At 44.3% G+C, this 27794-nt stretch overlaps 1 protein-coding gene across 12 annotated transcripts in view; it reads left to right on the top strand.

Annotated features, from left to right (window-relative positions):
* The first annotated feature begins 13179 nt into the window (after nucleotides 1-13179).
* The window catches only part of SLC4A7 (solute carrier family 4 member 7), a 155589-nt gene continuing 140974 nt past the window's right edge, over nucleotides 13180-27794 (top strand). For all 12 annotated transcript variants that reach the window (XM_034760820.1, XM_034760816.1, XM_034760813.1 and 9 more), the window contains exon 1: nucleotides 13180-13378. In XM_034760820.1, the coding sequence (XP_034616711.1) occupies nucleotides 13331-13378 (48 nt within the window). In that variant the 5' untranslated portion in view covers nucleotides 13180-13330. The remainder of the gene's footprint in view (nucleotides 13379-27794) is intronic.

Below are 27794 nucleotides of genomic sequence, written 5' to 3'. Positions count from 1 at the left end.
CACCTTTAGATAGTGTAACTTTAGGTATCCAAGTTTGAAAATGATGTACTCTGTATATAGTACATGTGTTTTCTGAGTCATCTATTCTCCTGAATCCTACCCTTTTTGCTCTCTCCCTCCTTCCCTTTCCATCTATTTCTTTTCTTCCTGCTATCCTCTTTCTATTGCTTCTGTGTTAAGTTTTATAAAGGAAGGAAACACACCAGTATATTGGGCTTTTTACATATGTATTGTGTGGAGCATACTCAGTAAGTGGTAATTATTTCCTAAAATATTCTATAAAGTACCTTTCTAATAAATTGATTTCACTGAATCCACACTGGATGAATTACTGAATTAATATAACAGATGAGATTTTCTGGTATTGCCCAGATGCAACATGAACATGACTATAAATGTTTTGTGGTAATACTTAAAGAACAAACCTTTTAAGAATCTGTGACCTCTCCAATATCAAACGCAAATTTAGAACCTCTTCCATCCACATGCAACCTCAAAATAGGCAGTATTAAGGAAATATTCTTATTCGGGATGTGAAAGATCATGTAGGCAAATGAAGGATAGAACAGCCTATCTAGTGTATCCCTATGAAGACAATTTTTGGGGATGAGGAATGGCTGATTTATACCTAGTTAGACAGAAACCCAAGATGCACCTACCTTCAAAGGTGAATGGGATGATGTGAATATAACCTGCAGATTTTGAGATGCCAGATAATATTTTATGAGAGTGAGACTTGGTGAATTTTTAACCACCCCCCTCACAATTAAAAGACTAAAGGAAATTCAAGTGGCTTATTTGTGTTGTGGCTGTCTCTGTTGGCTAAATTTTGATACAGAGCTCAAGCTTGTAAATTTTCTGTGTAATCAAGCTTGAACAACCATTAAAGAAAGAATACAAAAATTACCAGTCTACACTAAATTACTAGTCTACACTACCATGCTGTGTCAGTGTAGCTGCAGCGCATCTGGTGAAGATGCACTATGCCGACAGGACAGCACTCTCCCATCTGCATAATTACTCCACCTCAACGAGAGGTGGAAGCTATGTCAGCGGGAGGGTATCTGCTGACGACATAAAGTGCTGTGGACACAGCTTTAAGTCAATGTAACTTACATTGCTCGGGGGGTGGCTTTTTTACACCCCTGAGCGACATAACTTACATTGACTTAAGCGGTAGTGTAGACAAGCTAAGTTTGTGCTACATAACTAAGAAGTTGTCCTATCTTTTAAAATAAGATCCGTGACTGTAGCATTAAACCCTTCATTAAACAAGTGGGAGTACAACATCTAACTTTTGCTGCAATTTTGTCAGCATTTTTACTCCCTGATTAGTCTGTCATTTCATGGGTAAACGGCTGTATAATACAGTCTGTTTGTTTTAAGCTATAGTTCATAAATCAAATTTTAAACTCTTAAAGGTAATTCCTCCATAACTGAAGTGCAGTGCATGTGGTGGTGCACAGCTGTCTATCAGGGACACAGCTATTTGTATCTCCTCAAAGCCCTCACAAACAACTTGGTTGGTTGTGCAGTCACAAGGGAAAATGTAGCTCCTCATTCGGCTGTCGGGATGTAATCTGATTCCACGCTAGACACGTGTGCTACAGAAGCAACACCGTGCATGTTCAATTTGTTGATAGAAAGTTTGTTTTTGGTAGCATTTAATTCCGGGTTAGCAACTTATTCTTCAAAAATATTAAAAGAATTATAATCCTTATACATAAAGTGTAGATAACAGTTTTAATTTTCACTACGACGGAGTAAGCAGACTGCCAGCTGAACCTGTAACTCCCATGAACAAAGAATGTGGGTGGCTTAGGAAACCAGGTAGAGAGTGCATACTGTTCATACTGTTTCCACTTGCTAGCTAGCCATTTCCATTTCTTGTTGTGTCTCCCCCCGCCCCCCTATACACCTTTGTCCATCGTAATTTCTAAATAGGAAGGGTTAGTTCCATATTTGGAGGGCTGGGAGGTAGAGAGCCACCACTGGAATGAAGAAGTATAGGTGGATGTGTTCTTACTGATAAGGATACATGCAAGTGCACATTTTGATAATGGATTGGGGAAGTTTCTCTTAACTGAGATCTGGTTCTCTTGATATTTGGGAGACCTCCTGACTTCTTAGAAGAAACATGTTAATAAATTCTTCATTCATTGCCTTTTTAAAAATTATTTCAGGCCCTGATCACTATTGTTAGTGCACAAACTTAATAGAAACTCACAAGAACAGAGTACTAAGAAGAGTCTACTACCAATACGTGCATTAATGGTAACCTGAAAAATAAAAATAAAATTGGGTCTGTGCCCTATTTTTGCATCTTTATGATAAGGACCCTACAGCAAGTAGGTAGGAGGCATACTCACATAAACACTTCATCTGCTTAGGTTTTCATTGAGTATGTTAGGAAAGAATCAAAGCTTGAACCAAAAATAATACTTCAGGCACTAAGCTGATTCAGAAACAGTCCCCTCTCCCTTCCACATGTTATCTTAGCATTGCACTTCTATCACCTTGTGGTATTTGCTCTGCTCATTACAAGTCTCAAATGGAAGTCTTGAACTTTCTAGAAGTTAAACTCACATAAGGGATTTTGACAACAATCCTCTTGTGAGGAGGTGATAGCGTCAATAATTCCTAGCTTGATATCCTTCAGGGAATACAGGTTGCTCATTAGAGGTGCTATCTTCTTAAGTTTAATTATAATATGACAAAACTTGGGGTAATCATCTGTGAGTTTTAAATAAGTGATCCTCACACCCATGCTTTCCTGCCAATACTGTGTTTTCTCAGTTAGCCTCGCTACTGGTCCTCTTTGGTATTTAATGTAAATCGGTGGAATTATCTTTTAATCTTACCTCTAGAACAAAGGCACATTTACATCCTGGACAATCTCCATGTTGCCCTTAAGGAAGAGACTAAAACGAACTCTCCTTCAAACTCATTTTTAATGTACAAAAGTTTTTGTTCCTATGTTTTAAGTGTGTATTAGTATACAATTTCCTCACAGATTGGATAAAATTGTGAATTTATTTGCATGCTATGCCTACTCGGTATGGTACTTTGTCCCCCTCTAGTGGTGGCTCGACCCACTAGGGATTGATGAATCTGCTACAGCCTTGACTAAGAGACAGAGGTCTTTTAGCTCAGGCAGTAGAGGCTCATGCATTAAAATATAGAGGTTAACGGTTTGATCTCTGCTGCTGCTGACCCTCCCAGGGATGTCTGCATTATATATTCCCTGCCACTTACATTCCTTCTTGGACACCTATCCTTATGGCATGCTTCTGAGAACATGGGCTACCTGTCTAATAAGAAGTGAGAGCATTCACATAGGTGCATTCAAACCTAATTCAATAGGATAATTTATGCAACTCTGAAAATACAACCTCTGATTGTTATCATGAAAACTGACAGTAATTAATGAGAATCTTTGTTTATCAGCTCTGATGGCCTATGGAGTTTGATAAATGCCACTTGTATGAAGCCATAATTTGGGTACTTAGTCCCCTATAGGTTATGGTAAGCAGGTGGTTATTGGCAATATTTAAGGTATGTTATCACGAATAATTAAAGACATCCAAAAGCTATCTTCTACCTTATATTTCTTGTTGGCTCTGAGATACACAAAGTGGAATTGTTGTTATGATTTCCATTAATGCTCTACTATATCTTGTGGCATTCAGTGATCATAAAAGGAAATTAGATCCTGGCTCTGAACTGAGTCTGAGGTTCAGCTCAGGAGTAGTGGCAAGGGTGACTCTAAGCCACCTTTACAGACCCAGCACTCTGGGGCTGCCCAGGGACTGGTCTAGTCCCTAACTTAAATTAGGCTTGGCCTACACTAGTAAATTAGGTTGGCTTAACTGCATCGTTCAGGGGTGTCAAAAATCCATAGTCCTGTGCAGTGTAGGTAAACTGACCTAAATCCCCGTGTAGACAGCGCTAGGTCGACAGAAGAAATCTGGTGGATTACCTACACAGACAGAAGAACCTCTCCAATCAGCAAAGGGAGTGTCTACACTTGAGCGCTGCAGCTGTGCCGCTCTAGTGTTTCAATGTAGACAAACCCTTCAAGTAACCCATCCCTTTCTCCAGACTCTGTGGAGAATGGTTGTTCTGGAGGGGGTGAAAAGAGGGTTGTGTGGGTGGATGGGGGGGCAATGTTGGATGGAGGCCGATCAACCCTGTGAAGATTATTTTAGAAAGATATTACAGCTTGAGGTTGTATTACTTTCCCTTAGAGCTCCCTTTGCGGTGTAGAAAGTCCCTTTAAGGGAGAGTACCAGAGCAATTGCAGCCAGGAATATTACATCAGGACTCCAAAGCCTGTGCAGAGGCACAGGGACTCCACATAAAAACGCTTCGCATCAATCTCCTGTCCATTAGCCATAGTAGGAGCTATTAAGTTGAGGGTTAGGCCTCATGATCTGTATAATGGTGCAATTCACCGTCCAGTGCCCCACAATGCCTCTTGCAGGGGGAAAACAGGGAGTAACATTCTGTGGAGTGCAGGGAATGTAAAGTCCATCTGCACAGCATTTCCATCATTTTATTCCCACCCACTACAGCCCCACAATTTCCACTGTCCTTGGGGATTTTAATGCCTGCAAAGGGAAAGGGGCAGAATGCCACTCTAGGCCTTCAGTATGGGAGAAGGATTAAGCTGAGGTCTCTCCTTCTGTGTGTGCATTTTGGTGTGGGTGAGGGAATTGATTCTGAATGTTCCTTCTTTCAGTCTTGCTTTTCCTTACAAGAGAGTGTGTGATGTGTTTATACTTAGAGAAGAATCTTCTTCTGTATGAGTGGAGAAGAACAGAACTGGGAATGACAAGCATGGTGGGACTATGTTTTTTGGGGAGGCGGCCATAGAAGCTGGGTGCACATGACACTCTTGGATGCCACAATAAGAGGTATTTTAGCAAAACCTCAGGTACTGTGGAAGGTAGCATACACAGCAGATATTTCCATGGGAGATGTGGGAGGAAGGCAAGCTGCCAGCCAGCATTCTCCCCCAAAATATCAGATAAAGAAGAGCCTGATGGTGCATGTAACCTCATGTGTATCAGTCATGTTCTTCATTTGCAGACAAGTTTTTAATTATTCATTCTGTGCTCATCAAGAAACAACATTCAAATCAGTTCCCTATGAACTGGCCTCAAGCTAAGGAGCCACCTTCCTGGTTTACTGATACATGTGTCAGTTCCCTTTTCACCCTCTTTTCTAAATCTCCCTTTAGAAGCAAAGTTTTCCTAATTCTTTCAAACACAGAATGCCAATGTACAGTTTGTTCCTCAAACACAAAAGAGAGAGAGAGAGAAGGCAATGTATAATGGACTCGGTAAGCCATAAGAAAAACAATATATTTTAAACTGTCACTAAATAATAATTTAGGATTAATGGTCAATTTAAGTCTTGCATGGTTAAAGGAATATAATCAAGGTATTTTTAATACAGATCTCCTACCCAACACACACACACATTTTCCAAAGACTGAAATGTCACAAACACTTAAGAATAGATTTTGGAAATGAAGCATGTGGTTTTTAGCCTTGTGTCACTCATTGACTTTAGTGGCCAAAGCTCCCACATAGGGTATTTAAAATGTTGGTTTTAGTCAGTGTTCCCTCTAATTTTTCCCATGCATGTGCAGAATGAATTTTGTTATGTGTACCAATATGGAGGTGATTGGTGCATGTAACAAAATTCATGTGGCAGGGTGGGGCCCGAGGGGTTTGGAGTGTGGGAGGGGGCTTAGGGCTGAGGCAGAAGGGTGATGTACGGGGGTGAGGACTCCGGCTGGGGGTGGGGCCAAGGATGAAGGGCTGGGGCAAAGGGTTCAGGTGTGTGTATGGGTGTGTGTGTGAGGGCTTCAGCTGGGGGTGCAGGCTCTGGGGTGGGCCTGGGGATGAGGGGTCTGGGGTGCAGGATGCCACGGGGCTACAACAGGGAGAGAGGACTCCCCTCCCTTCCCCAGCTCTCTCTCCCCACAGCAGCACCTGGGTTGCGGGGGAGAGGCGCCTCTCCCAGCCTCAGCAGGTCCGGGGTTGGGGCTGTGGGATAGGCACCTCACCCCTGGCTGCGGCAGGTCCGGGGTTGGGGCTGGGCATCTCTCCCTGCCGCAGCCTTGAGTGCCTGCATGGTGCTTAATAGGCTGCTGCGCAGCCATGCAGCTTAAAGGGAACTTAGGTTTTAGTACCTACTGAAAACTGGTGCCTTTGTTATTTTAAAAAAGATACTTCATTTGGAAACTTGGTGGTTGCACAAGTAGAATGACTACCTTAAATTTTTTTTTACTTATTTTTACTAGGTATATAACACAGAAAAAATAATTAAATTATTAATCATTTATTGCAAATGAAGGAATTATTCATCTGATGTAAAGTTCATGGCAGTATCTCAAGCATTTACATGAATACTGAACAACTGAGAGTGAAATAAATGAAAATGAGATTATAATGACCGTTACAGAGTTATGAGTTCTAATTGTGTGCTGGAAACCTTCAGAGGTTAACTCACCATGGAAATACTAACTCTGAAGGCATTTTCTTAATATTTAGAAAATTGACACACACTTAATTGGGAGTTTGGCAATGAGTCCAGAGGGTGACCAAACACATTGAGGCTGGCTTTGCCACATCAAGGTGTGATCTAACTCCCTGGGGTAGGGGAAGGAGATTGCGTGGGAAGAATATGATCTGCCAAAACAGCCTTATTGGAAAGGATTAGAGTCTCAAGTTGCACAATTCCTTTCAGAAACCCTATATCTTTCCTTTATGGATCTGTAGACACTTTACAAATGGAGCAAAGCTTTATTATTCTTATTTTACAGATGATGATATTGAGGCATAAAGGGGTTACATTATTTGCCCTGAATTTTATGATAGGGCTATAATGTAGAGAGTTAATGACTTAAGTGCAGAGAGCCGAAGGTGGAAGCCACCCACTGGAAGTGTGTGGTTAAAATGTTAATTGGATGGCAGATGTATATAATCAACAGGGAGCCACCCACTGGAAGTGTGTGGTTAAAATGCTAATTGGATGGCAGATGTATATAATCAACAGGGAGCACAGAGGTTAGGTGGTTGGGGTAAGAGTGAATAACTCAGCAACATAAAGGTGAAACTTGAGGGTCTTATGGTGAGTTGGTGGTCAATGGTGATCCAGCAAAGCACTTAAGCATATGCTTAAAGTTAATCATAGACTTAAATTCTTTGGTGGATTGAGGCTTAGCTGACTTACTTTAGGTATTCCAGACAGCAAGTGGAGAAAAAAAGAAATGATTGTTTATATTGAAGCACTGTTACAGTTAGAAAGAAATCTCTACTGATCATGTGCAAACCTTGACTTTTCAAATGCTTATAAATTGGTCACATTTGGGCAAATTTTCATAAGAATGGCAAAAGACACATCCTTGACACAAACATCACCCCCTTGTCAAATTTCAAGTCTCTGTTCCAAACAATGGGAGCACTGAAGCTGTTCAGACAAAAGATTGTCAGAATTTTTTAACATGGGCAAAAGAAAGTATTTTTTCCTGTCAGCCCTTTTTTTGGAAATGGCTGAATCATTTGGTGGAAATCTTCTCCAAAAAATTTCAGGCTGAAGCAGATACCTGATACAGAAAATTTCAACTCAAATTGTTTAATGTTGGAAAAATTATAAGCAACTGAAAATAGTTTAGTATAATGGAGGGGGTCAAGCAACCTTAATAATTGATAGAATTACCAGCCCACCTAAAATAATCTCCTTTCAGTGCTTTAATGCATGCTGGTGTGAATGTTCACTTATCTCATTTGCATTCCTTTAGAGCCTTTTATCACCCTTGTTAAAGGAACACTAATGCCACAAATTATAGTGGCTCTGAGAGGGACCATATTTGAAGGAACTTTTCAAAATTTGAAGTACAGTGCACACACAGACCATCTAATAGATATTGGATCACAAAGGTAGGGAACATTAGAATCCTTGTTGTGAAGCTGGTTAATAGTCTGTGGGCCCAAATGGAAAACCCTGCCTAAATTTGAAATTTGTAGCAACCCTCCTACAGAAAAAGCTTAATGCATTTTAATGAAGGGATTTACCACCAAGAGTGATTTTTTTTTGTTTGTTTTTTTTTTTTTTTTTTTTGTTGGGAGGGAGGATATTATGCAGTGGTAAATTCGAGAATTATGGATGCTTTTGTAAATCATGTCAAATTTGCCTTCACAACTATCTTGAAAAAGTCAAAGGTAATGACTCTCCTCTAACCTGTGTATAATTATAGATTTCATTGTTTATTGATTTAATTATGGCAAATTTACTTTAAATATGTTATTGACTTGTTTTGTTTATATGTGTAATTTTATTTGCTTATGATATAATTTATAAAAAAAAGCTGTAAAATATGAGGTTAAAATAAGCTATAAAACATGGACAAAACCTGTTTTCATTTTAGCTCGATGTTGAGGCTTGTCAACAAGCCACCAACCTTGGTCTGCAGTGCATAATTCTAGGATGCTGCCCAACCAAGCTATTTGAGGTTGAATTTGAAATGGTGAATGCTCAGCAAGTACCAGGATGGACAGTTTTTAATGTGATGATTTTGTCTACCATACTAACAGTAACATCTATTGGGTATTGTCTAATGCTGCCAGCATCACATACTGAATGGAGTATAGATTTCACTGTAATGAAGAATGTCAGCAAGATATCCAAGACACTTGGCCAAGATTACAGCATCTTGACATTTGATGAGACTATCTATTGTAGGGCCAAAGAGATTCAGTGGAGATGCCCAGGTGAATTTCAGAAAACAGTCCTGAGAATGGGTGGTTTCCACATAGAACAGACATTTTTGGCTGTAATTGGAAAGAAGTATGAAGAGAGTGGTCTGGTAGACCTCTTCAGAGAATTGCAGGTGTATGGTAGTAACACATCAAGCAATCTACTTAAAGGCAACTCATATAACTGTGGGCTCACAAGCTTGTAATGGAGGGTCTGTCCATATTACCGTGGCAGGCATTTTGTAAATGGGTACAAGACAAGGAGATCTCTCCAACAGCAAGCTCCAGGAATGTCCAAATGCAGTATCAAACAGTGATGCAACCAGGGGCGGCTCTAGGCACCAGCAAAGCAAGCACGTGCTTGGGGCAGCCCATCTGCAGGGGCGGCAGGGATCCAGCATGGGAGCTGAGAACCAACAGGGGGCCCTGGGAGCTCTAGTTCCTTGGCTAGCTCCCTGCCTATAGAGCCAGCCCTGGAGCAGGGAAAGAACTACATTTCCCAGCATTCCCTTGGCCTTCAGGGCGTTGTGAGATTATTACGTGGGGCGTTGCGAGCTGTCAGCCTCCACCTCAAACCCTGCTTTGCCCCCAGCATTTATAATGGCATTAAATATATTAAAAAGTGTTTTTAATTTATAAGGGGGGTGGCACTCAGAGGCTTGCTGTGTAAAAGGGGTCACCAGTAAAAAAGTTTGAGAACCACTGCTATAAAGCACAAGCATCAGTGAACAATAATTTGCAAATAATTGTCTTAACTTTTGTTTTTGCATGCAGGTGATGCAGAGGAAGGACCTAATGCACATGGTACTGCATTTAAATGCCATACTCAAAGGTATGTGAGTCACTTCAGAGTGCATCTACTAGAACAGCTACAAACATGATGCTTGATCATGTTGGCGCAAGAACATAGCCTAGTTTTACTTCACTGGTGACAACAAAGGAAGCTAAGAATGCAGGACATGAACTTGCATTCCTGCATGAAAAGATTGAATAATGTTGACAAACTTATTGGGGCAACTGAACTTGTGGATGACTGTCTACGGGCCATCTCAATTTACAGAGTCAAAGGCCTTAGTAAGATTGATAACAACTACATATAGATTTTGCTCACATTTCTCCTGAATTTACTGGAGTACAAAGATCATGTCTGAAGTACCACTCCTAAAACAGAAGCCACAGTGGCTTTCAGGCAATATCTTCTCTGCAAGTTGATTGGTTAGCAATGGCGAGGAGCAAGATGCCCTGGTGGTTCCCACTAGAAGTGGGATTGCCTTTCCTTTTTTAAAGGTGAATAATTTTGGCATCTTTAAGTTCCTCCTGTTCCCAAAACCTCATATAGAGGTCAGTGAGCTTCCTGCTTAGCTCATGGCCCTCACATTAGAAGATCTCTGCAGGAATGCCATAAGGATTTGCTGCTTTGCCGTTTCACATTGGCTTGACAGCTTTCCATACTTCAGAAATGAGATTTGGAAGTTGTTCAGAATTATTAGGCGTTGATGCTGATGTGGTGGATGGGCAGTTCAGAACCTTATTAAAGAGGCTAGCCTATCTTTTCAGAATTTGTCCATGATCAGTCAGCAGCAATGATGCATGTACATTCTAAATCGGGGTGGGCAAACTTTTTGGCCTGAGGGCCTGTACATATTGCGGTTCAGGAAGTGGGCGGGCTTACGCCCACCCACTGCTAAAGGCTCCCCCCCCCCCCCAGCCTAAGGGGAGGATCCACAGGGCCTGAAACTCAAATAAGTACGGGAACAACTAATGGAAAAACAGGGACAGGAGTGCAGACAAAGGGTCAAAAGAAGTGAACCTGATGGGGACACCGAGCAGAGAACCCTGGACAGCACCCACTGCTCCTCAAAGGTGTCATGGGAGCCAGTGGACGCCGCCCAGAGGAACTCCGCCTGGATACGTGAAAGGACAGAGGACCGGCCTGAGGGCCTGTAGCGAAGTGAGCACCCGCTCCAGCTGGAAGGGTTGGAAAAGCCCTGCTGGGGCTGGGGAAGGGAGCAAAATCCTGGCTGATTGGGGGAAGTGGCTGCAGCTGGAGCCACGCCCCAAACAGACTAACCGGGCCTTATAAGGCAGCCAGAAGCTTAGCAGTCTCTCCTCTAGCTGTGGAGGGAGATAGGCCTGGCTGCTGGAAGGTTGAGAGGTATCTGGGAGTGAGGCAGGGCTGGGGAAAAGCCAGAGGAGCAGGGGAGTTCCAGGCTGGTGACTCCCCAGGCCTATAATGGTACTGGGGCTAGAAGAAGGCAGTAGGTCAACCCCCTTCCTCCCTTGCCAGTGATGAGTGGCATACACTGCAGCCTGCCCCAGGGAACAGGGGCCTAGCTGGTGACTGGCAATAGCCTTACACTGAGGCAAGGGTGGGATAGAGGGTGGGGTTCCCCTAGGCAGGGAGACCCTGAGACTGAAGGTACTGCCAGAGGGGCAGCACCCCAGAGAAATGGGCACCAGGATCCTGGGAGGGACAAGGGGCCAGTGGTAAGGTGGATCACCAGCCTGCAGAGGGCGCTCCAATGGTTGGAGAGCTAATTCCCGAGACAACCAGCAGGAGGCGCCGCAGGGGTGAGTCCACATAAACTTACAGGGCCGCATCAGGTTTCATAAATTGTATGGAGGGCTGGTTAGTGGAGGGTGTCCTGGCCCGGCCCCCACCTCCTAGCTGCCCCCTCTGGGACCTCTGCCCTCAGACCCCTGCTGCCCCATCCATCCCCTCGTCTCATTCCTGACGGCCTCCCTGGGACCCCTGCCCCATCCAACCACCCGTATCTTGAACCATGCCATAGAAACTCAGCCTGACATCCCTTCCCTAGTTGGAAATGGCAGGCATCACGACAAGGATGGACATATTTCTCCAACACTAATGACACAGGCACTTGCCCTTGAAGCCCTGCTGGAACTTATTACATGTGGGTGTAAAAAGGCAAGAGTGAGCTCAACTGCAGTTGTTCAAGTCAGAGCAGGGCATGTACGCAGCCTTGCTTGTGCAATGGTGGTGAGTACTCTTCTCATCATATGGTTGCTCATGTGGATCTAGATGAGTGTGAGACTACAGATGATTCCCATTTAGACATGTAGCATATAACAAATGTATTGAAAAAGACTAGACACACGTACACTGTCATATTTCCTATAGCTGAGAGGGAGTCCATTGGCTATTAGTGTTTTGCTATTACCATGCAACAGTATACCTGACCTCTATCAATACAAAACATAAGGCCAACATTCTTAAGTAATGAGCCTTACTAGTAATTTGTGTCAAACAAATTATTTGTATGAGTAAAATTTATTTTTCTCTTGAAATAAATTGATGACACTGTTAAACCTTTTGCCTGACTAAAATTTGCTTTTATCTTTTAAAATTGTTTAAATACCACTTTATTAGTATTTTCTTTCAAATGTGTATTGACAATTTAAGTACAATTTTTGTGCTCTTTTCACTCGCACAAAAGGCTGTTTGGACATGGAGTCAAAAAGCTTGCATTGACATATCTTGCTACTACTTTACAACATCACACCCACCCTGGATAATTACCTAGACACATTGCTTATCAAAATAACATACTTGTTTTTTTTTTTTTTTTTTTTTTTTCTGTAGGGTTACTACATCAGCCAAACTCTCCAGCCTAGGGCTCCAGGCTGTAAGTTTAAAACAAAAAATATAGCTTATGCAGTTCTGCCACCCAGTATCTGATTGCTCTTAGAGGGCCTGCAGAAATCTTACATTCCAGCATCATGTAATGGGTCCATCTTGATGCTATCACGTGCTTAACCCTCCACCTCCCTTTTGCATATACCCTTCCTGACAATGTGTGCAGAGGCAGTGCGAGCCCATTAAGGGCCTGAACTTGGAATATTTTTGGGGTCCTCCAGCCTCCCACATACTAAAAAAGCAAACAGGGGCCCTCCTTGAGCTGCTTGGGGCCCCAAGCAATTGCTTAAGTCTGGTTATGCTTAGCGCTCACTATGAATTAGTGCTCCTTTGTGTCCCTCGCAATCTGCTGCGGCCCAAATGGGCATGTGCTGCCAACCCTGACACTGTCTCACTATGGGGGGGACAATGGGCAGGAAATTTCAAATGCTTTAGTGCAAACTGCTTCTTCTCCCAGTCCCATCCCAGCTTTGTGCTGCTGCTTCTCTGAGGTGAATGGCTTTCACGAGGGGAGGGGAGAAGGGGCCCTGACCCGGGTGCTGAGGTCTCGCCTAAGGAGAGGTAGACAGGTCCCTGCCAGCTCGTGCTCTGGGTTTTCTCCGCCCCCGGCGCCCCCTGCCGCCTCGTATCGCTCCCTCTTGTTGCTTTGGGACAGGGGCGGAGCTGCCTTCTCGCTCCGATTAGCGGGAGACGCGGCCAATCGGGTGCGGGGGCGGGGCTTTGCTAGAGAAAGGAGGCGGGGGCGGGGGAGTGTGTGGCGGAGAGTTAATGTAGCCTCGTCCTCGGCTCGGCAGCGGCGCTTCCTTCGTCTCGCTCGGTCGCCCACAGCGCGGAGCCAGCGGCGACCCCCTTTCCACGCGCGCCTCTCTGCCGGCAGACGGGCGGGCGCCGCCGCCGGGGCGCCATGGAGGAGGAGCGGGTGGGCGAGCAGATGAGACCGCTACTCACCACGGTAACGCGCCGAGCCCTGCCCGCTTTGTGTGAGCCGAGCAGCCGGCCTGGCCGGGGAGGGGGCGCGGGCCCGGCCCTTTGTCACGGCGGCCGGGCGGGGAGGATGTTGCCCCCCCCCTCCCCGCAGGGCAGGAACACGGAAGCGGCGCCGCCGGGTACCCGAGTGGCTGAGGCGGCGGCAGAACCGCTCCCCCGTCCGGTAACGGCTGTGATGTGAGGGCTCTTCGCGCACAAGTGCCCCCGCCCCCCCCACACCTCCCCCCCGCGCCGCGCGCTCCTGAGGTGCCCTCCTGGCCTCACCCGCCGCGGCCCCAGCCCCGCTGCCGGCGCGTCTGGTGCGTGTGCGCGCTGGGGGCTCTGGGCGAGCAGCCGATCTTCCCCCTCCCGTAGCCCTGCCTGCGCCGTGTGTGGCAGGCTGCGCCCTCCCCCGTGCCCCCCGCTGGCTTTTGTGTAGCCGGCGGTGTGGGACGGGGGAGGCTGTGGTAGAGTGGGGCGAGCTGGTTCCTTTGTTCCAGCTTTGTCTCTGTGATACTCGTTTCAGGCCCCTGCAGCCCATGCTCTTGTATAAGAGGGTAAGGGACAGGCTCAGTATCTCCCATCCCTCACTGTGGTGAAACCATGGTAGGGCTAATGCACCCGCTGGGAGGGCAAGGGGTGATCCGCTTTTCCCTTTTCTTAAGGCGGCTGCTGCCCTTCTGCCGAGTCGGGGGGGAGGGGGCGGGAAGGGGAGAGGAGGGAAGAGAAGTGTGCACACATGGTAACTAAAGATTATTTTATTTTTCCTCTTGTTCTCATGTTGCTCAGCCTTATACTCGGGTCAGGTGATGGATATGATTCCCAGTCAGGTGTGTCTCGCCAGTGTCTGTGAGGGAAGGATAAAACTAAATTGATTTGGTTCATTTCCTTTCGTGGTTGGTGGTGAAGTGAGGCAGACATGTGTTCCCTTACTTCCTCTGCTACTGAAAAATACATGTGGCTTCATAGTTGCAATTTCCCATCTCTCTACCCCTCCCTCCCTTTTAGATGACTCAATTTCAGGGTTTTATTAATAAGCCTCTTTGTCCTTATTCCTCTTTTAATGCCTTTTCCAAGTAGGTATTGCATAGCAATATTCTCTTAGTATCAAAAGAGGAGAGATATGTGGTTTCCAACCGATGTAATGTTCTGTTTCCCGAAAGAAACTTGAACATCTTTATTCTATTCAGGTATTCTTCCTTACCACTTAAGAAATAACTCTAGTCACTTTTTATAAATATTGGAATAAGTGAAGTGCTATTTTGCTGTCAATATACTTACCTATTTCTCATGGTATTACAACAGTGTCAATAACTTTATATGGTTCAGAGGTCTATGAATGTTGTATTTTCCCTGGATTCCTGTCATTTGTGTTGCAGGTCAACTTTGGTTTAAGAAATTGGTATAATATCTCCCCAATGAGAGTCCAGCATAAAGAAATGTGCATCTCTTTTTATATGGCTTTGTCTTCTTCAATTAAGAAAAAAAGGTGTTCTTAACTCCTGTTAGCTAACATGCAGTGGCTTAACAGGAGTTAAGAACACAACTTTTTCTTAAGCGTATGTTTACACTACAAGTTCTACAGTGGCACAGGTTAGTGCTAAACCAGGTGGATTGAGAAGCTTTGTAGGTTGCAAATGTATTGGGCTAGGATATTGGAAACAGAAAACCAGGAGAGGGCTTGTGAACATGACCTGGAGAGGAAGCAGAAAGACAGGGCTTCCTGGGCACAGAGCTTGCTAGTAGTAGACTTGAGGATTTTTGAGTAAGGAGACTGCCTGGTGTTTTGTTTCTTCTGTGAGACAGAGTAAAGAAGGGGTTCCAGACATATGGGGCAACGGGGAGAGAAGAGTGTGCAGATGATGTTTGTGTAAGTTAAGCAGAGTGAAAAGGTGAGGGAGTATGTGAAAGAGACTAGCAAAAAGGTAGGCAGAAGCTAAGTTATACATGTCCTTAAAGGCAAGAACAAGGAGTTGTGGTGAAGTAAGTGACAAGTAAGCAGGTGAGCATGGATGATGTGCTGACCCACAGGCAAGCTAAATGGCTCTTGGACCAGGCGTACACTAGAAACTTTTGCTGGTATAGCAAGGTTGGTTAGGGATATGTCTCTTCTTGGGATAATTCTATACCAGCAAAAGTCACAGTATAGACTTAATAATGCTAGTATAAAAGTGCTTTTGCTGGTATAGCTTATTTTGGTCAGTGAAATGGTGTAAGCTATACCAGCAAAAGCACTTTTTTTTTTTTTTTGGTATCAGCTGTGATCATGTCTACACTACAGTAGTACAGCCACAGCGCTGTAGCTGTGCCACTGTAGCAGGCCTGCACAACTCATAACGTGGCGAGGGCCATATTACTCCAAAGAAAACAGCTGAGGGCTGAAAACCTCCAAGAGCCACCAACCCCGCCCCAGCGCCACCCAAAACACAACACTGTGCCACCCGCCCCACAAAAACACCCCCCCCCCCAGCGCTGCCGAAACACCCCCCCTTTCCCCTAGCGCCACCTGCCCCGCGGAAACAAACCCTCCTTTCCCAGCGTCACCCCACCGAAACAGCAGTATTGAACCTCGGTAATTTGTTATAGCCGGCCCCAAAGGTAGTATAATTAAGGTAAAAGAAAAATGTCTCTTTGCTAGAAGTAGAATAAGATCTTCCTCCCCCCCCCCACTTTGTAATCAATTGCCATGTTGAATGAATGAGGTGTGAATGAGGAAGGTGCGGAAGGCAGGCACCTCCAGACAGCTGCAACACTTGGAGAGGGCAGGGCCGGCTCTAGGATTTTTGCCGCTCCAAGCAAAAAAATTTTTGGCCGCCCCCCTTTTTTTCGTGCCCCTCTGCCCCCGGCCCCGCTGCAACTCCACCCCTTCTGAATCCCTTCTCCAGATCCCCAGCCCTGCCTCCCCCTGTGACCTCCCGCCCCCCCCTGTGACCTCCCGCCCTAGCTCACCTACACTCTGCCTGCTCCCCCTGGTGTGCTGCTGCTCCGCTTCAGGCGAGGGAGGGCGGAGAAGTGGAATAGTGGTGCGTTCAGGGGAGCAGGCAGAGCAGAGGTGAGCTAGGGTTGGGGAAAACAGGAAGTAACGGGGGATAGAGGAACCGCTCCAGCTCACCTCCGCTCCACCACCGCCGCCGCCTCCCCCAAGTGCCCCGCCGCTCAGCTTGTCCTCCCTCCCAGCCTTGCTGTATGAAACAGCTGTTCCGCACGCGGCAAGCCTGGGAGGGATGGGGGAGAAGCGGAGTGGCGGTGGCACTCTCAGGGGAGCAGGCGGAGCGGAGGCAAGCTGGGGCGGCGGGGGTACTATTTCCCCATGCCCCAGAGTCGGCGCCTATGATGGCCGGTGCCAGAATGCTGCCCCTAGAAATGTGCTGCCCCAAGTACCTGCTTGTTTTGCTGGTGCCTGGAGCTGGCCCTGGGAAAGGGGATGGGAGCCAGACCAGATCAGTAGAACAGGTCAGCCATCGATTTGCCGCTCGCCTCCTCAGCCCCCCCTCCCCTGGCTCACCGACTCACTCCCTGCAACTGCCTGCCCATTTGCCTACTCACCCCCCCACAGGCCGCACAGTGAGCCCACCTACTCAACCCCCACGGGCCGTACAGTGAGCCCACGTGGGCCACATGTTGTGCAGGCCTGCACTATAGCATTGTAGTGTAGACACTTCCTGCCTCAGTGGAGGGTTTTTTCCTGTTGATATTTAGTTAATCTTCCTCTCTAAGGTGGGAAGGGTGGCTAGGTTTGATGGAAGAATTTTTCCATCAGCCTAGCTGTATCTACAGTGGGGTTTAAGTTGACCTAACTGTTGCACTGGATGCAAAATTATAAAGTTATAGAAAAGCATGTCATATTATGGAAAAGATTAAATTATACTAGTAATTCTCATTTGCCTATTGAGAGGCTTTCCACTTTTTGTGTGTGAGATGGCAGAAAGTGGGGAGTCTTGTCTGAATTGTCACAGCTGGCTTCCCAAAGAAACTTACTTGGGCTGTTAGGTAGGTATCCTTCTGATATATTGTTCTCTGGCAGGGAACCTTAACTAGCAGATTTCCTGTCTCTTTAAGAAACTGTGGGCTATATAAAAGTTCAGGTCACAAAGGTTTATTGTAAGGTGAACACCCTTCCTTCTTTTGCTACTGGCAAATGTACTGCTAAAGAATGTTCTCATGGAGAGGGATGCTTTTCCTTCAACATTCTAGTATGTTTAGATTACTCTCCTCCTCCCCCCTCCCCCCCAGTACAGAGTGAGACTCAGGTGGAAAATTGAATGGGGGACAGGTGCAGGCACTGAATAAAAGTTCTAGAAATCTGTGCAGAATTTTCTTACTTTATGGCTCTGAAGATCTACTGTTATTGGAGAATCTGTTAGTGAGATAGGAGGTGAGGTCTGGTTATGTTTGAGGCCAGAGTGTCAGGGAGTGTCTACACAGAGAATTTGTGGAAGGGAGGAAAATACTTGTCTTATACTAAAATAAAGAGGCAAGAATGCAGCTGTCTTCTAAAGAGCTGTCTCTATTTCACCTTAAGGAGCTTGAGAGGAACACTCCTATGAGTGCAAGAATTGCCATACTGGGTCTGATCAATATTCTGGTTTTATTGTACATGCTGTCTGTATACATGTATACTGGAAGAGCAAATCCCTCCTTGTTGAGGACAGTTTTAGATTCTCTGGGTAGTCAAACAAATATCATGGAACTCAGATATGCGTGGGCATTTTCCCATTTTTTTTGGCGGCAGCAGTTACCAGTAAGCATTCCTTTGGTGGCTGGACCAACTTGAGGCCATAGTTCATCTGTATAGTGTCTCAGCATTTGAGGGCTGAGACCACGTGCATCTTGCTGATTTAAACTAACAAAAACTCTTCTTCACACCCATTCACTATCTCATTTTGTGTTGGGGTGGGTTATTTTTCTATATCAATAACTTTTGATCATGGCCCATAGCTGGGCAGCCGCTAGCAGTCTCTGTGGGCTCCTCACAAGAGTCTCATGTCCCTTGATGCTTATGTCAATTCTGGGGAAAATGACCTCAGTAACATTCTACTTAAAGATGCTTGCAGTTATTTAGGTGATATCTTAACCACATCTCCTAGGACTGAGCAGTGTGGCTTCATTATGGTGGTTACTTGAGTTTGAAGATCTTCTGCATTAGTTAGGGGGTGCCCTTCTGGTCTTTTAAGCCTAAGAATGTAGGGGGCATAGAGTCCAATGGCTTTGTTTCCTCTCCCACGCCCTGTAAGCTATTGAACTTATTTTTGTTTTTGCTGAATCTGTTCCCTTCCCATACCCTGCTGTGGAAGATGTTGGGATTGAAAGTGTTCTTGTTGGGGGACAGAGAGTGAGTTTGAGGATTCTCTGGTTTACTTGATTTAAAATACTGCAGTAATATGCCTCACCTGATTTTATTGGAGTGTCTGCAGATCTTCTGTAGTGGGTGCATGGTTGGTTACTACTCTTTGAACAATAGCTTTGGAGGTGACATGGGGGGTGGGTGAGTCCTTTTCCTTTTCCAATGTTGGATCCTGTTGCTAGAACAACTCCAGATTTCTGAAGGCTGTGTTTACATTGGACACAGGCTTATAGATTATTTCACTGAACCTCTGTAATATGGACTGACATTTTTCAAGACTTCCTTTTAGTTTTTTATTTTTATTTACATATTTTTGATGAAAAAGAAACCACTGGGATTATAAATCTTGAAGCCTGTGACAAAGATTTTAAGGGCTTGGGAGGGTCACACAATAACGAAAATTGGGGTAGTTGACCAATATAATTATACATGTGACAAAAATGCTACTAAATGTCAGTACCTTGCTAGAAATGACATAACTATTTCATATCATTGTCTTAACTAATCAAATGTACTTTCTTTGGTTGTTCTTCCTTCCCAATCATCTTCATCAGTCTCTATTCTAGAAAGTAACTTCTATTGGTATGTCTAACTGCATATCTTGATTGTTCTTGGAAAGTGACTCTGATATTAAGTTTATTGGAATATATGAGCTCAAACTCAAGATTTCAGATGGATTATCTCATTTTGAAGCGGTTCTGGCAATTTTGTATCACTGCTTTTGATGTATAATCTTGATTTATAGTATTTAGTTACTGAAACAGTTACCTTTTAAAATAATTTATGGCTGGGGTGGGGGGTTAGTTTCATTTATTGGGATTTGGTTTTGGCAATTTTTGAGTTCTATGCAGATGTCAAAAAATCAGGGTTTTTTTGCGGGGGGAAGGGCTCCTCTTTTGTATATACTGTAGTGCAGTGGCTCTCAACTTGAGGTCCATGGTCCCATAGGAGTCTGCAAGCCCTTTCAGGGGGGCCGCAGGACCCCGCAGCTGAAACCCAGAGCCTGAACCCAGACATCCACTGCCGTGGGGCTGAAATCCTGAGCCTCAGTGTCCCTCTTTGTGGGGCTGAACCCCCGAGCACTGGTTTTCCCCTCCACCCTCCCACTGCAGTGCCAGAGCAGGCCAATCCTGGGGGCAGCTCCACACACTCCCAGCCCTGAGCAGGGTGGATTTGATTTAAATCACTAGTCAGCTTCCTGACCCGATTTAATCATGGATTTCTACAGAAAAGTGCATTCTTGTTGATTGTTATAACCTTAATACATATTCTTCACAACTCAGAGATAGATGTAGGTTTCATTTTTTAGAAGGTATACATTACTATACATTTTAAAAGTGATTTATTTTGAAAACTTTTCAGATCAGTTTTACAGCTATATCAGAAAATGAATGATTGTTTGGTTATTTCATTTACCAAAGGGAATTGAAGCAGATAGTTCACCGGGTCCAAATGACTTCATAAATATCTCCAATTCAACAGGTTAATCATTAATATTTGTAGGTTTTTCATGCCATGCTGTATTAGGAGGAGAACATCACCAGACAGACATTTAAGTTGTTGTATTTAACTAAAACAACAATGTTATGTGTTGTGGATATTTTTTCTTCAACAGCAAACATATAATATTTTAACAAAACAAGCATATTAATTTTTGAATGTAGTTAAATATCCAAGTTTTTTAAAATCAGGTTTGTTTTTGTTAAAATTGTTTTTAACTAAAATAATTAAATGAAATATCTTTTAAAAAAACAAACAAAAATTAAATTGACTGTCAGCCAGGCCAACGTGAGAAACTTAAATATTGGCTTCTGCAGCTAACTCAGTTGTCTTCACTTTCATTTTCCTCTTTGTTAGTCCAAAGGAAGAAAATATTCTTTCTACACTGGCAGAAGAAGCTACTGCTGTTAAAAGTGAGATTATCACTTCAACAGTCTCTGAATCCAAGTGCTTAAGTGACTTCCACCAGACCTTTTTAATAGGTCTTTCAAAAATACATCAGCAATACACAAGTATCCTATTGTATAATTATGCAAGTTTGGAAATAATTCTTAATCTGCTTCTTCAAAATAAGCTAGGACTCAGGCTAATGTTTTGAGATAGCAATATGAGCTCAACTGTTAAAAACCGCTTGATCCATATGAAGCTCCTATTAATCTCTTGATTTATAAAAGCACTACAAACAGGCAAAGTTGCTGATCCATATAGCTTGGTAGGGTGAACATCTGAATTGCATAACTGGTGGTTAACTTGGAGCTTTGGAGTGCATAGGACCTTTAATAACTGAGTTTGCAAACTGCCTATGTGCTGACCCACCTCTTGCTTTGAGTTACTGTCCATCCAGGGATTTAGATGGAAAAGTGAGAATATCATTTGTTCATAAGTGAATAAGTCCCATTGAAAAAGAGCGACTTTATTACTGTGGTATATTTTATACTTAACTTTACACCTCTCTATATTACCTCTGCCTAATTTGGCAGAATCTAGAAAGTCTGGGGCTTCTCTACCTAGAGACTAAGGAAAATCTTAAAACTTTTCTTAAATGCAAATTCAGTGCTTGCAAAATTGTCAGATTTTTAGCATATGTCTATACTATAAGTACTTCTGTGGCAGAGCTGCAGCGTTGCAATTAGACACTTGATACAGTGTCTGAAGGTTTTTTTTCCCCCCAAGTTGTAGTAAAGCCACTGCCTTGAGATGTGCTAGCTGTCTCTACTGTGGGGGTTAGTTTGACCTATGTACATGGCATGAATTTTTTTTCATAGCCCTGAATGATGTAGCTATGTTGATCTAAGTTTTAGAAGTAGGCTTCAGCCTCTGGGATGGAGTTGTGTATTAATCTACGGAAGAGAAGAGATGAGCTGCGGCAGTGAACGATTGGCAGAGCAGATTTGAGAATGTGTACAGCTGAATTACTTTGCTCTCTATGCCTGTTCAGTACCTTGCCTCATTTTAAGATGGCATGTAAGAGAATGCATTACTTTTCTTGAAGCTTCTGACTTATCATGTTTGGCTTCATTTAATTGCTGAGTGCTTCTGTAGTGCTAAAAATCTTCCTACAAAAGCAACGTATAAAATTATTGCAGTTAATATTATTCCTGTGCTGTCGTTACAGTTGTAGCATCATTATTGCTGAGGTTTTTAAAAAAGTTATCTTCAGGGAAGGTGCAACAACTCTCCAAAAACATTACACAACCTATCAAATGTCTCTCATACTTGTGAGAGTGTATGGGAAGTATTATGAACAACAGCAAATATTCAGATTTAAAAAGTCAGTTATGGAATTTATAATCTCTCTATTCAGATGTCTCAAATTATTGTGTAAATATGCAATCATGTATCCTATCCGATAGATGGAGCCATTTTGGTACTTTTGTCAATGCTTACTTGTGTAATGGGCTTTTTAAAAATGTGTTTTTCCTTTTAGTTCACCCCAAAGGAAAAAAAAAGTTGCTGAATTCCATCACTATTTAGTCTCTTCCATAGGTAAGGAGAAGATCTACTTAGGGTTGTACTGTGGGAAAAACTGTGTCAGGCAAGCAAGTTTACTGCCCAAAAGAGCCTTCATATTATGAGCACCTACTGGTGTATGCTACAGAAATAATAAATGTTAGGATTCAAACATGCTGCTTCTACTGTTAATTAGTATACTAACTTTGGATTCTTTCTAGAACTGCAATCTCTTCTATGAAAAATGAATTTAAAATTCCATTCCACAGTGGGTATGTCTACACTGCAGCTGGAGGTGTAATTTCCAGCTTAGGTAGAGATACACCGGACCCTCGCTAGAACATGGGAATTGGGATCCATGTGGGGACCGCGTTAAAATGAATTGCATTTAATAATTTAATTATTAATTAGTATGATTAATAATAATAATTAAATTTGGGATCCATGGCCGTGACCGCGTTAAATGCAAATTTGCGCTATATAGAAATGCGTTCTAGTGAGGGTCCAGTGTATATGCGCTAGCATGCTGTAGCGAGGAGAGTGACATGCCTCCCTCAGAGAGTGACAGAGAGGGACCACAACACGTCCCTGGTGGGCTGAACCAGGAGAGCCATGTCTGCCCCACTGGAAGCGGAAGGGCGGGACAAGAAGGGGAAGTACAAAAGGCAGGCCCTGAAGCTCAGTGGTGATGCAGACACCACAGGAGACAACAGATGCATGCTGCTGGAGCCTGCAGAGGAGCTGCCAGGACTGCCTCCCAGGACCGCTGGCCGACTAAGATGCTGAGGAGTTGCTGGGTCTGCCACCCGAGGACTAGACGGATCTCTGCGGACTGCCAGCTTGCTGAGATGCTGAGGAGCTGCTGCTTGCGGACTGGCCAGAACTCCCCGAGATGACAGACACAGCTACGCCCGAAGGGGAGATTAGGAAGCAGCCCAGGGAAACCAGGCAACAGTCTGGTTGGAAGCTGGCCTGATACAAGGTCAGCATGTTGTGGGTGGATCCCTGCTGACCCAGTTGTGGACCACTTCACCACTGTTAGGGCCCTGGGCTGGGATGCGGTGGAGTTGGGTGGGACCACATCCCACCTGCCTCCCCACCCCTGGGGTGGTAGTACTCCCCCCTCCTTTCAGCCAGTATGCAATGGTAGCCTGGGATGATCTGGGTTAAAGCACTCTTTCCAAGTCTCTTATATTTTTACAGCCAGATCTTATAGTATAGTAGTTCCTTCAAAAAAAGTTAGAATGTTTGTCTAGAATATGATTTTTGGTTATATTTTACGGAAATCAAGTTAACGAACACAATTGTAAATGTTAATGCAGGCATTCAAATCTTTGCTCTTTGAGGATTGTTCATGTGGATTGCACTTTTGATGGGAATGTGTCCTATGCGCTTGAAATCTGATTCTTGTGTCCATTGAGGCTGTGCCTGCACCTTAGAGGTCCTATGAGGGTGTAAAGGGTGCAATGATCCCAGCTGTGCCTCCGCTTTCTTACTATCTGGTGGCAGTGGGACAAAACCCTTGCGAATGTCTGCCTGTTTCTGTACAACTCTGCAGTTAATGTTAGTGACTAGTTAATTTTTAGATTGCCAGTTGATTTTATAAGAGAATATTTTTACTAATTGCTGCAGAGAGCCTCAAAGACAGAGAAATCCGCACTTATTCCAACTCCTAGCAGAAAGTTCATAGTAGCTGTATTAGTTTCCAGGTCAGCAATTGCTTATCTTCCACAAGAAAGATTCCAAATCATAGTGGATTTCATCAACCAGCTTCTGGCTCATCCAGAGATATAAAGAGCATACTTCAGACACCTCTGACATATATTCTCATGCACTGTTGATTCAGTTTCAGACTTTGCTTACCCTTATTGCAAGCGTGGTTGAAATCAGTGTCTGCAAACCCTGTTTGGCCATGGTCCTGCAAGAAGTCCTCTCACCATTAAACTGGTGGAAAACTCACCCCTTTATGGGTACCCTTCTCTGCAGCTTTACCTACCAAACTCTGGTGACAGATGCCTCCACTAAGGGATTGTGTGTGCATGTCATCTAGTTCACCTTCAGACACAGGGCTAATGGTCACCTCAAGAAATTCATGGGCACATAAATATCTTGAAACAAGGAGCCATCTATTTGGCCTGCAAAAGGATTCCTGCCTCTACTGTTGGGCTCCATAATCCAAATTCTGACAGGCACCCCCACAGCTATGTATTATGTCAACAGACAAGGAGCCAGGTCATCCCAACTCTGTCAGGAAGCCATTTGGCTCTGGGCTTAGTGTATTTGTCACTGGAGCACACAGCTGGTTCTGCATCTTCCAAGGTTTCAAAACTTGCTAGCAGGTAATCTCAGACAACCATGAGTGGTAAATCAAGGATGCAGTATTGTAAAGCATCTTATGCAAGGGGGGATATACATTAGCTCTGTTTGCCACAGCCTAGAACAAGAAATGCCAAGTGCTGTGTTCTAGAGGGGATGCCAGTCTAGCGTTCCCTGTCAGAGTGGTTTATCCCCTGGACGTCGGGACTGATGTATGCCTCTTCTCCTTCTCCCCCCCAATTCCCATAATGCTGAGGATCCTGATGAAACTGAGGTGAGATGTTAGATTGATCATGATAGTGCTAGTGTGGACTAGACCATTCTGGCATTTGGATCTGGTGACCCACTGAACACAGCCCCCGATTACTTTTGCCTACCCTGCCCCACATAGTGTCACAGAATACAGTTGCATCCTACAGCCAGACCCAGTATTGTTACATCTGACAGCCTGGACGGTGGCTGACTGATCTCCATGGATAGAAGCCATTCAGCTGAAGTTCAGAACATTTTGTTCCATGGCAAGAAAGTCTCAGCTAGACTGAAATCATTCAAGGAAGTGGTTTTTCAAGATGTGGTGTCCACATGGATTCCATGGCCTAATACTAGGGAGTCCTACTTCTCTAGGATTCTTTGTTGATGAAAGAGCTAAGTGACAACTGGGTGTGCTCCCTTTAGCCCTAGAGAGGGTGTGTGTGTAGTGGGGGGGGGGGGGGGGCATGAGGACATGTAGGACATAGGTCTGGCCCCAATGGACACTCCAGGCTAAAATTATTCCGAGTTGCTTTGCAGGTGTACCATGAGTGGAATCTATATGGACACATCTCTAAGAACCATATTTATTGATGTGGTGCCCATCTAGAATAGGGCACATTAGTATCGGAGAAGGAGGGTGGTCTATGGAAATGTGTGGATACCACATTACCTTAAAGTAAATTGTTTTTCCTAGCCATGATTCTCCCTCAACTGAGCCCTACTGTTGACTATGACTAGACATGTTTGAGCGTCTGCGTCAGGGATGGGCAATTTTAAGGTAGTAGAGGGTCAAAAAAAAATCCACTAAAATCCTTTGGTGGGTCATACAGAAAAAGTTCTTTTTAAAGATTTGAGCTGGGTCCCTAAGGGGTGCAGTCTTTCAGTAAAGCTGCTGCTGCCTCATACCACTCATCTCCATTTCCCCATTAACACAGGCTCTAACTCCACCCTGCAGCCTCCAGCTCCAGTTACTGCCTCCCTATTGGCTGACTGGCTCTCAGCCATAACCTGATTACTGAGATGACATTTTCTGAACAGTGCCTGGGGGCTGGGCACACTTCCACCAATGGGGTAGGAGTAATCAGAGCTGGGTGGTGCAGAAGGAGTCAAAGCCTGTGATGTGGAGCCTGGCACAGGGACTCAACACATGGTAGAGCCTGTGTCCATGGAGGAGCAGAGGCAGAGCCCAGGAGCAGCAGGATCCCCTGCGCCAGGTTACATTGCTACACAGATTTGACCCAGCTGCCCCTCCGTCTTTCCAGCAGGGAAGAGACTGAAATGTTATGCCAGCCAGCTCTGGTTACTGACTGCCCATTGGCAGAGGTTCACACACCCACCCAGGGGACAGGGAGAAAGTAGTGGCGCTGGCCACATTCATAATGGCTGTGGGAGCTGGGAGCCAATGGGAAGGCAGCTGGGTGGCGTGGTGTGGGGTGGAGGAGCCCTTCCCCCTGGAGAGGTGATTGGGCTGAAGAGTGACCTTGTGCATGGGCATCTGCTCAGTCCCAGGCTCCAATCCATATCCCCTGCAATCCCCCTTACTTTAAACACTGCCTGGTGCTCAGGCATTACCCATGGCTACACTCCTGCTCAGTCCTCCCCAAAGACTGTTTTCACCAGCTGCCTTTGGATGCATGTAATAAAATGTTCTGGCAGGCCAGATGTCCATTCTTGGCCTGCCTTTATAAATACCAAATACTTTTTTGAGCAGAATAATTTTCATGATCAAAAATAAGATTGTGTGGTGGTTGAACTCCTGAGATTGAGGCGTGAGGATATTGGTCAGTGTGGGAAGGTTAGTGTTGTCCAAAACTTTGTCAAGCTGCCAACCACTTTTCAGAAAAAAAATGCTGAGAAGGGGGTGCTGACTTCTTCCTCAACAAAAGCAGCTGATCTTAAGATGAGTGTTACATCAACACACCACAATCTTGAAAACCTCTGCAGAAGCTTTGAAAACCTTTGATCAACAGCTCTTTCTCAAACTCAGTCACATGAGTTTTGATACTTCCTGTACTTCAACAATTTAACATGTTTGTTTAAATCGTTGTAATATGACAACCAGATCTCACTTGATGTCCATTTCAGTAGTGATGGTTTCTCCCTGATCCTAGAGATTGAACCAGTGTGCTATGATGGGTGGCAAAACAATTGCTAGAAATAAAATTAGGGTCTGCTTCATCTGCTCAGACCTGATCATGCATAAAAATACAGCTATATGAATTAAACTTATTTCTGGTTGATCTATTATTACTTCTCTCAGTGGAAAAAGTCATCTATCAAGCAGTCTCTCAGTCTGGTATAAATTCAGCTTCATGTAACAATACCTGCATCAGATGTCTTTTCACTGATATGAATTACTTGGTGAGAGCCAAATCCCAGAAAGCAGTTTGTTCTTACAGTTGTAAAAGAAAGCAGAGATTAACATTGATAGCCCCTTTCAGTACACAAGTACTATTTTTCAACTTTAATATGTAAATTTAAAATAGACAACTTAAAACATGAACTTTTTTTTTAAAAAAGGCAGCCCTTCCCCTTCCTCAAATAAGATACTGAAAAGTCACTGTTGACTTAGCTTATTTTTAATATGGATAAGGACTCTGCCTTGATCTGATTTGTTCTGTGATCTCAAATGGGCACTTCACACAAACATTTTGTATTTGTACACAGTCACACAAGATAATGTAAAGGCAAAGAATAATTTGCCAAAATCCATGATTTGGATTGTGCACTTCTTACCATGATTCAAGCAGGAGAAGGAACAGTGCTGCTGCAGAGTACTACTGTCCTCTCCTGACCCTGTGGAAATTCCCAGAGAAATTAATACAGCCCCGGGTGTGATAAATTTTTCTTTTTCTCTCTCCACCAAATCTTTATCTCTTGGTCCCAGAGGCAGCCACTGCTAGGTTAAGGCCTTGGGAGCATGGCTTCTGTAGTGCTTTGCTGATGAATCCCTGGGAATTTGATGGGTATGAGAACAGGCCTTGTGGCTGATTCAACAGGGATGTAGAAACTAACTATGCTGCTGAATAGGTGTGTGTAT

Source organism: Trachemys scripta, chromosome 2 (genome assembly GCF_013100865.1).
Source record: "Trachemys scripta elegans isolate TJP31775 chromosome 2, CAS_Tse_1.0, whole genome shotgun sequence".
Lineage (NCBI taxonomy): Eukaryota > Metazoa > Chordata > Testudines > Emydidae > Trachemys > Trachemys scripta.
This window is presented reverse-complemented; position numbering and strand designations above follow the sequence as displayed.